Source organism: Carlito syrichta, unplaced genomic scaffold, assembly GCF_000164805.1.
Source record: "Carlito syrichta isolate Samal-C Ts95f unplaced genomic scaffold, Tarsius_syrichta-2.0.1 Scaffold302597, whole genome shotgun sequence".
NCBI classification, from domain to species: Eukaryota; Metazoa; Chordata; class Mammalia; order Primates; family Tarsiidae; genus Carlito; species Carlito syrichta.
The window spans coordinates 32851-43988 of NW_007246693.1; the positions used below are offsets into that span (position 1 = coordinate 32851).

Sequence of the window (11138 nt, forward strand, 5' to 3'; positions counted from 1 at the left end):
CCCTCCTGTTCAACATAGTGTTGGAAGTTCTAGTAGTGCAATAAGACAAAAGAAGAAAACCAGAATCATCGAAATAGGAAAAGAGGAAGTCAAGTTAACTCTCTTTGTTGATGACATGACTCTATACCTTGAAAATCCAAGAGAATCATCAAAAACTTCCTTGCACTGATAAAGGACTTTGGCAAAAACTCAGGGTACACAATCAATGTGCAAAAGATAGTCACATTCTTATACACCATCAACAAACAGGTAGAAAACCAAATGAAAAACACAATCTCATTCATAATGGCAAAAACAACAAAAAGAAATACCTGACATCTTTCTAACTAGAGAAGTGAAAGACCTTTATAATGAAAACTAAAAAACAATGTTCAATGAAATAAAAAATGACAAAAACAAAAGGGAAAATATTCCATGCTCTTGGATTGGAAGAATCCACATTGTTAAAATGTCCATCCTTACCAAGAGAATATACAGATTTAACACAATACCCATTAAGTTACCAGCATCATTTTTCTCTGACCTGGAAATGACAATACAGAAGTTAATATGGAAACAAAAATGACCACAAAGAACCACAACAACTCACAGGGAAAAAAAAAAGCAGAAGATATCACACTTCCAGACTTTAAACTTTATATAAGTCTAAAATAATAAAAACAGCCTGGTATTGTTACAAGAAGAGGCATATAGACCAATGGAACAGAACAGAGATTTTGGGAACAAAACCTCAATTTCTCAACCAACTCATCTTCAACAAAGCCTCCACTAACAACCACTGGAGAGAGGAGAACTTATTCAGTAAATGGTGCTGGGAAAACTGACTGACCACATGAAGAAGAGTAAAACAAGACCTCTACTTATCACAATATCCAAAAATCAACTCTAAATGGATCAAAGACTTAAATGTAAAACCTCAAGCTAAAAGAACCTTAGAAAATTCAGGAGATACCCTTATGGAAATTGGAGCTGGCAACCAATTCCTGACCAAAACCCCAAATGCCTATTCCATGAGATAAGATAAACAAGAGGAAACTTGACAAACTGAAACCTTCTGTAAAGCAAAGGAAACCATCAAGAGAGTGGGGAGACAGACCACAGAATGAGAAAAGATATTTGCCAACTGTTTATCTGACAAAGGCCTAATATCTAGGATACTTAAGGAACTCAAATATGCCAAAAAGATAAAAACTAACAGTCCTATTAAAAATGGGAAAAATATATGAACAGACACTTCTTAAAAGAAGACATATGAACAGTCAACAGATACATGAAAAAATGCTCAGTTTCACTAATCATCAAAGAAATGCAAATTAAAACCACACTAAGATATCACCTAACTGCAGTCAGTATAACCATCATCAATAACTAAAAAACAAAACAAAACAAAAACAGATGCTAGAGAGGATGTGTGGAAAGGAAATATCTTTACACTGTTGGTGAAAGTATAAACTAGTACAACCTTTTTATAAAACAGTTTGGTGATTCCTAAAAGATATAAAAATCAACTTCCATGTGACCCAGAATTTCCCTTCTGGGAATATAGCTGGAGTAACTCAAATTACTCTATGAAAAAAATACCTGCACATAGATGTTTATTGGTATTACTCACAATAGCAAAAACATGGAGCCAACCATGCTGCCCATGGAAAGTAGACTGGATAAAAAATTATGGTAATATACGCAATGGAATAATACTCAGCTATAAAGGACAAAATTATGAACTTCACAGCATCTTGGATGGACTTAGAGTCTATTATGCTGAATGATCTATCATACAAACAAAGAACTGAGTACCACATGTTCTCACTTATAAACAAAACCTGAACAATTACCATAATACCATAAGGAAGGGGGTGGCTTTGTGGGAAACTGCCAAGGAAGGGAATGGGGGGGCATGCTTCATCAATAAGGGTACCTGATTTCAAACCTGGTGAAGTGGGGAACCAAAGTGAGGCCCAAACTTAACCTGTACAATGACCATTTGTGTACCTAACCCCGAATCATACCCCACATATATAAAATAAAAATTTAAAAGAAGAGTTTATAAAACAAAACAAAATACTGCTCAGCTACTTTCTGTTTGTAAGAAACTCACCTGAAATATGGTATAGGTAGGCTAACAGTAAAATAATGGGTCAAGAAATATTATGATAATAGTTTTTCAAAAGTGAAAAAACCAAAATGGTTATTTCAATCAGATAAAGTGACTTCAAAGTCAATAAAATCACTAGGCATGAACCACCAGAGTCCTATAACCATCAAGAAACTCAATTTCTAATTTTAAAATTTCTGAAACATAAGTTCCCAGGCCCAGATTGCTAAATGAGAGAACTTTAGCATACATTTCAAGACTGATTGACACCAATTTTACACTATATATTTCAGAAAGAAGAGTGAAGACATCTCAAGTAATTATGTGAAAAATATTACAAACAAGGCAAAATCATTTTTAAAATGAAAAAAACAAAGAAAGAAGAAAAGACTGAGAAGAAAGGAAAAAGAAAGAAAAATACAGAATAACATTTGTGAATTTAGTTGAGAATCTTTAGCAAATGTAGTACATTGACTCCAAAATGTGCAAAAGAAACTACACACTAAAACTAAGTGGAATTTATTTCAAGTAAATAAGTCTGGATCAATATGTTAAAAATTATTCAATGCAATCACCATATTAACAGGCCAAGAGAAAAATTAATACCATCAACTGATGTAGAAAAAGCATGGGATGAAATTCAACATTAAATCATCACACCCTCTGGCCCGGGGCCGTCCTGCTCTCCGCACAGCCATGGCCTTCACGTTTGCAACCTTCTGCTACATGCTGGCTCTGCTGCTCACCGCAGCGCTCATCTTCTTCGCCATCTGGCACATTATAGCATTTGATGAGCTGAAGACTGATTACAAGAATCCTATAGACCAGTGTAATACCCTGAATCCTCTTGTACTTCCAGAGTACCTCATTCATGCTTTCTTCTGTGTTATGTTTCTTTGTGTGGCAGAGTGGGTCACACTGGGTCTCGACGTGCCCCTCTTGGCCTATTATATTTGAGGTATATAAGTAGACCCGTGATGAGCGGACCAGGACTCTATGGCCCCACAACCATTATGAATGCAGATATTCTAGTGTATTGTCAGAAAGAAGGATGGTGCAAATTAGCTTTTTATCTTCTAGCATTTTTTTACTACCTATATGGCATGATCTATGTTTCGGTGAGCTCCTAGGACAACACACAGAAGAATGGGCCCAGTTAAGTGCATGCAAAAAGCCACCAAATGAAGGAATTCTATCCAGTGAGATCCTGTTTCTGAGAGTAGTTTATGGAATCTGATCAGTTACTTTAAAAAACGAGTCCTTATTTTTCAAATGGTTCCACATTTTTTGCTTGTGGAAAGACTGTTTTCATATATTATACTTGGATGAAGAATTTAAATGGAATTATGTATAAATTAATATAAAATGATTACCTCTGGTGTTGACAGGTTTGAACTTGCACTCCTTAAGGAACAGCCATAATCCTCTGATGATGCATTAATTCCTGACTGTCCTACTCCATTGGAAGATTTTGTTTATAGGAACTTGTAGGGCTCATTTTGGTTTTATGAAACGACATTTAACTATTAGCTGTAGATGTCAAGTGCTTCTGATGAACTGAAAATGTGTTTCTGACTTTTGGGAAACTTCATGGGTTTCCTCATCTATCAGGTAGGTGATTATTATATATGGATACATTTACAAAAATAAGAAGAGCAGGATTTTTTCCCTTCGACTTGAATATGATCCCTGTATATTGCATGATTGAGAGATTTCCCATATTTCCATCAGAGTAAAAAATATACTTGCTTTAATTCTTAAGCGTAAGTGAACATGATATAAAAACATATGCTGAATTACTTGTGAAGAATGCATTTAAAGCAATTTTAAATGTGTTTTATTTGTAGGACAATTATAAGACAATTGGTTATTATGCTTACTGCTTTAATCTGGTGGTAAAGGTATTCTTAAGAATTTGCAAGTACTTTAGATTTTCAAAACTGAATGAGAGAAAATTGTATAACCTGCTGTTCCTTTAGTGCAATACAATAAAACTCTGAAATTAAGACAAAAAATACCCAAACAACAAAACAAAAAAAAAAATCATCATAAAATCTCTAAGATAAACAGGAATAGAGAACTATTTCTATATAGAGAGTCTCCTTCAGATAAATTACATTTAATTATAAATTTAATGAATATTAATATTAATTATACATTAATATTTAATTATAAAAGACCAAATGTTTTTCTCTGAGACTGGGAATAAGACAAGACTGTCCACACTCACCCTGCTTATTGCTCATATTACAGCATAAGAAGGAGTCATAAGAAACAATTAGAAATTTTAGAAATAAAAAATGCAATATTTACAACATTTTTGGATTTACAGTAAAAGAGACACTAGAAATAGTTAAACTGAAGAAAGATTTATAAAAATATTCTAAGGCGAAAAAAAAACCAGCAATATGTTAGAAAGAAGTCAACACTATTTTAAGGAACTAGAATAAAAGTCAAATGGGCATTCCATTGGAATCATCAATAGGAAAGAGATTGGCAAAGGAAGAATAATTGAAGGAAGTAACATTTCAAATATTTGGCAAATGTGTCAATTTAGAGACACAGGAAGCAAACTTCAAACTAGGTAAACTCTAAGCTATATTTGCACATATTTTAATAAACATGAATATTCAAGGTAGAGAAGAAATATTCATGCCACTTTTCAACATAGTGTATGTGAAAAAACAAGGATTTGAAAAAGCATATTTCTGACCAGAGACCACAGAGACAGAGATAATGGCACATATTTAAAGCACAGACATGTGCTGCATAATGAAATTTTGGTCAACATCAGACTGCATACATGACAGTGGTCCTGTAAGATTATAATGGAGTGGTTAGATTTCTATTGCCTAGTGACATTGTAGATGTTGTAAAGTTGTAGTACACACATTACTCACATGTATTTTTTTTAATTTTAACTTTTAACTTTTTTATTTTAAAATTATGGGATACAATTCAGGGTTAGGTATACAAAGATTGGGCGGGTACCCTTGATGATGAGGTGTGCCTCCCCTTCCCCAGGCAGATTTCCACTACTGCCAATCCCACCTCCCCGCCCCACCTTCCCCCACAGTTTCCCACTTCTGTCAATCCTTTTCTTATAGTATTACAATAGTTGTTCAAGGTCCACTTATGAGTGAGAACATGTGATACTCAATTCTTTGTTTCTGTGAAAGATCAGTCAGTATTATAGACTCCAATTCCATACAGGTCGCTGCGAAGTTCATGATTTTGTTCTTCTTTATGGTTGTGTGATATTCCATTATGTGTATGTACCATATTTTTTTATCCAGTCCTCTTTTGATGGGCAAAACAGTTGGGTCCATGTTCTTGCTGTTGTGAACAATGCTGCAATAAACATACGTGTGCAGGTATCCTTTGTATAGAGTGATTTGAGTTCTTCCGGGTATATTACCTGTAGGGAGATTGCTGGGTCAAATGGAAGGTTGATTTTTAGGAATTTTAGGAATCACCACATTGTTTTCCACAGAGGCTGTACTAGTTTACATTCACACTAATGGTGTAGAAGTGTTTCCTTTTTGCCACATCCTCTCCAGCATCTGTTATTTTTTGAGTTATTGATGATGGCCATTCTGATTGGAGTTAGGTTGTATCTCAGTGTAGTTTTAATTTGCATCTCCTTGATGACTAGTGAGGCTGAACGTTTTTGCATGTATCTGTTGGCAGCTCATATGTCTTCTTTTGAGAAGTCCCACTTTGTAATGGGGCTATTTGTTTTTTTTCTTTTCAGCACGTTTGAGTTCCTTGTAGATCCTAGATGTTAGACCTTTGTCAGACATGGAGTTGGCAAATATTTTTTCCCAGTCTGTGGGCTGTGCCTGCTCTCTTGATGCCACTTTGACCTTTCAGAAGCTTGTCAGTTTGATGAGGTCCCATTTGTCTATCTTATCTCTTATGACATGGGCACTTGGAGTTTCCATCAGGCATTGGTTGCCAGTTCCAATTTCCATAAGAGTTTCTCCTGAATTTTCTAACGTTCTTATAGGTTGATGTTTTACGTTTAGGTCTCTGATCCATGTAGAGTTGATTTTTGTGTATGGGGATAGGTAGGGGTCCTGTTTCAATCTTCTGCATGTGGTCAGCCAGTTTTCCCAGCACCATTTACTGAATAGGTTCTCCTCTCCCTTCTTACATATTTGTAGAGATGCCAGTGTAAACAAATTTACTACACTGCCACTCATAAACAAGTATAAGACATATAATAAATACTATGTACTACATAATACTTGATGGTGATCCTAAATGACTATGTTAATGGTTTATGTGTTTACTGTACTATACTAATATTTTGAAATTATTTGTATTTATTTTGAAATATACTCCTTCTACATATCTAAAAAAAACTATAAAACCACCTTAGCATGCCCTTCCAAAAGTATTCTAGAAAAAAATCTTTATTATCATAGACGATGACAGTCTATGCATGTTAGTTGCTGTAGGAGAACTTATAGTAGGACAAGATACAGAGGCAAAAGATAATAATAATAATGATCCTAACTATGTGCACAGCAAGGCTAATGTGTGTGTTTGTGTCTTAATTTTTAACAAAAGAGTTTAAATAGTAAATAAAGAAAAATAGAGAAAAGTGTATAAAATAGACATAAAAAGAAAGAAAATGCTTTTGCATAGCTATACATTGAATTTGTGGTTTAAGCTAAGTACTAATACAAGCATGGAAAAGTCAAAAAATTATAAAGCACAAAGTAGCAGTAAGCTAAGCCTTATCTAGTATTGAAGAAAAATATTTTTTTATAAATGTAAGTGTAGCCAAAGTGTACAGTGTTTATGAAGTCTACAGTGGTGTACCATAATATCCTATGCCTACATATTCTCATGGCTCAGTGGCTGACTCACCCAGAGCAACTTCCAGTCCTAAAAGCTTCATTCATCGGAGGTACTCTATACTAGTGTTCCATTTTTAATCTTTAATGACATAATTTTACTGTGCCTTTTCTATGTTATAGTGTGTTTAGATGCACAAATCCTTAGTATTGTGTTACCATTGTCTACAATGTTCAGTACAATAGTATGCTGTTCAGGTTTTTACCTGGGAACCAATAGACTGAACCATATAGCCTGCTTATGTAGTAGGTGTTGCCATCTAGATTTATGTAAGTATGCTCTATGATATTTGCACAATGATGAAATCATCTAATAATGCATGTCCCAGGAGATATGCTTGTGGTGGAGCTACACATGACTATATTTAAATGAGAGTACTTCCAACTATGTATTGTACTCTCAGCAAAAATATCTTTCAGCATTGACATTAAAATAGGTTTCCAGTGAAGGAAACCTAAGGGAACTGATTGCCAGCTGAGCTGCTCCCACAAAGAAGAAAATGCCAAGGGAAGTTTTTCAGGCAGTATGAAATTTATATCAGAGAAAAAGTTAGCATGTTAGCAATGAAGGAAGAGCAGTAGAAATTGTCAGTATCTTTATGCATATATACTGGATTACTTTTCTTCTATTAAATAGTATAAAAAATATGCGTGACAGTAAAACACAAAAATTGTTGAGTTGCCTGTATGAGGGGATATACAGTGCATACAGCTAAAATACACAAGTCAACTATAACATAAAATTGGAGTTGACTCTGGGGTTTAATTTGAAAATATAAAATAACATTGCCTCTAAAAATAAAGTGAAAAGAAGCACATATATAGTTATAGATGAAGATATCCACATTTGTATATAATATATATTTATATCTGTATATATGCATGTAAGGGGTAGGGCTGAAAAAAAAACTGGAATAATATTTTGGAAAGTATGTCTTTTGTAGTATACTTGCAATTTGTTTTTCCAGATAAGATGATCAATAAAAGTTTTTATCTGGAAGACTTGAGAAGGTTGCATCATAATTTGCAGAATAAACATCCTGAGTTGTGGCAAAAAGGTGACTGGTTCTTCTACCATGACAATGCACCTGCCTACACAGTGCAGAGTGTCTGGCAGTTTTTGAACAAAAATGACATGACCCTCATGCCCCTCCCTCCCAATTCACTCAATCTCTAGCTGAGCAAATTTTGGTTTGTTTGTTTGTTCCCCTGAATGGAAAAAAGTTCTCAAAGAAAAACATTTTGAGAATATGGAAGAGGTGAAACAAAAAAAATGGCAGATGCATTGGAAGGCATGAGATTGATGGGTTCAAAACCTGTTTTGAGCAGTGGAAAAAGCATCTCAATAGGTATATTGAGTCCAACGAAGAGTACTATGAAGGTGACTAAAGTTTTAACATGTAAGAATATATAGACTAATTTTTTTAAAATAACTTCCATTTTTTTCTTGATCTTCCCATATTTGTATTTATGTTAATGTCCAGAGTTATCACCAAAAAATAATCCAAAGAGATACTGCCAAAATTCCCATGGAGAAGTTAAAGTGACTATGAAAACATTTAAATAGTTTTTAAAAGGCAGGGAAAAAAAGGAAAAAAAAAACAAAAAACAAAAATAACTGAGGGCAACCAGAAAAACAGATAAATAGACCTAAATTGAAACTTGTCAGTAATTATATTGTGTAGATAATCTAAGCACACCAATTAAAATAATTTTCAGTTTAGATTTTTTAGAAAGGACTAGGTCTATTCTGAACAAAAATACAATTTCTATTTATTATGGGTAGGTTAAAATGTGGGAAATTATGTGCCATGCCAACCTATTTAGTAAGTGCAAGCTGCTGTGACAAAAATATTTTAAAGTGGGTGGTGTAGGAACAACAAGCATTTATTTTTCATGATTCCAGAGTCTTGGAAGCACAAGACCAAGGTACTGGCATATTCTGTGTCTGGTGAGAGTCTGTTCCTCATAGATAGCAGATTTTCCCTTCAATTTCACATGTTGCTCTACATACAATAGTTCCCTATATCCACAGTTTCACTTTTCCAGGTTTCAATTTAAGTTGCATGCCATTCTGCATAACTAACCCTTCTGTCAGGGACTTGATTCAAACCTATGTCCAGCATCCCCACCTTGTCCATGCTGGCTGCCCATTAGTCACTTAGTAGACATCTGTTTTATCAGCTAGATTGTCATGGTATTGCAGTTCTTGTGTTCACACAACCTTTATTTGATTTTTATACTAGCCCCAAAGTGCACGGAGAGTGATTCTGGCAATTGGGATATGCCAAAGATGAGCCGTGAAGTGCTTCCTTTAAGTTGAGACCTAGGGTAAGAACGCATCTAGTATCTGTGAAATTGGAGAGATGGAAAACTAAATTTGTGCTAGCTTTGCTGTTACACCTCAAGCTGCAAAAGAATATAGAGGGCTTAGTACTGTCTGATGTTTCAAGCACTTGCTGAGGGGCTTGCAATGTATTCTCTGTAGATAAGTGGGGAATACCTAGAGGAAGGGTGAATAAGGACGTTCTCCAGGCTGTAAACAAATTATACCAGAGGAGAATGTAGCACGTCAGCAATGAAGGGAGAACAATAGAAAAGATCAGTATTTGGACAAATTTATACTGGATATTTTTTTCTCCTCTTAAGTGTAAAAAAATACATGAATGCAAAACACAAAAACTGTAACATTTTCTGTGTGTGAATGGAGATTTCCTCCCTTGGATCTCTTTTATAAAGGCACTAATGCCATTGATAAAGATGTTTAAAGGTGCTATTTCTTAATACTATAGCATTGAGGATTATTTTACCATAATGGATTTTTAGGGTACATCAATATTCAGACTAGATAATTTTGCCTCAGGTTCCACCATTTTTGTCCCTCTCACATGCAAAATATATGCATTTTATTCCTATAGCCCCCAAATCTTACCCATTCCTCCATCAATTTTATGTTGAAGTCCAAAGTCTCATCTAAATCAGGTATGAGACAGACTCAGTAGAATTCATCCTGAGACAAATGGCTCTCCAGTGGTGAACATGTAAAATCAAACATGTTATGTGCTTCCAAAATACAATGAGAGGACAAGAATGGAAGAGACATTCCCATTCCCAAGAGGGAAAAACAGGAATGAAAGAAGGAGTGGCAGATCTCAAGCAAATCTAAAACCTAATAGGACAAACAACATGAAATCTTAAGAATCTAGAATAACTTTCTTTGCTCAATGGTTAAACCCTCAAGCTTTGGGAAGCCTTGCCCTTATGGTTTGGAATAAGTTTCTTGTGTAGGCACTGAGGGAGATTCTGTTTCTTCTCTCCTAGCTTCCAGTGGTTGTTAGTAGTTCTTGATGTTTCTTGGCTTGTAAATGTATCCAGTCTCTACCTCTGTCTTCACATGAATTTCGTCCTATGTGTCTGCCCGTGACTTCACAATTTCTCTCCCCTGTGCATGTCTCTATACCCAAATCTTCCTCTTAGTCTGAGGACACCAGTTATTGGATTAGGATCCATTGTAGTAATCCAATATGACCTCATCTTAACTTCATTACATTTGCAAAAAAGTGATTACCAAAAACAAACAAACAAACAAACAAACAAAAGCACAAAACTTAACTTTATAGGAACAGGGTGTAGAATTTGAATATTTCTTGTGAGATGAGATAGTTCTAATCAGGTGAAGCTAAAACAATGTTCGCTATAGTCTAGGAAACAACACATGCACCTTATCTTTCCAGTTTTTCTGCTATTCTTTGGAACCAATAGGACGTTTTTACACCTTTTCAAGCTTTAGTGCCATTGCCTGTAAAAGTAAGAATGTGGACCACGTAGTATCTAGGGTCATTTTTATAAAATTCTGTGATTCTGCACTACAATGTAATTGGCAATTCTCTATCAGACTGTTGGAAATATAAAATTATAAGTTTAAAGAATGATTTCAACTTTCATCACATTTATAAATTCCAGAGAAACTTTCAAATTAATTACACATGAATTAGAGTTATAAAACCATTAGCCAATATAGAGTTTTATCACATTGTAGTCATCTATTAAATTATACCAGTTACTCAGGAAAATATATAGCTGTTATAATATACCAGAACAAGTTTTTCTTTAAATATTTCCCATAAAATAGCCACAGATACATTAGTACTTCAGAGTTGCTGTTAAGCAAATCCTTA

At 34.6% G+C, this 11138-nt stretch overlaps 1 protein-coding gene across 1 annotated transcript; it reads left to right on the forward strand.

Moving 5' to 3' along the window:
* The first annotated feature begins 2778 nt into the window (after positions 1–2778).
* Positions 2779–3285, forward strand: LOC103259316 (protein cornichon homolog 1-like). Its single transcript, XM_008056999.1, is given in 2 exon segments — positions 2779–3047; positions 3050–3285. Coding segments are annotated over 2 exon segments (432 nt in total). The 5' UTR covers positions 2779–2791; the 3' UTR covers positions 3226–3285.
* Positions 3286–11138: the final 7853 nt, after the last annotated feature.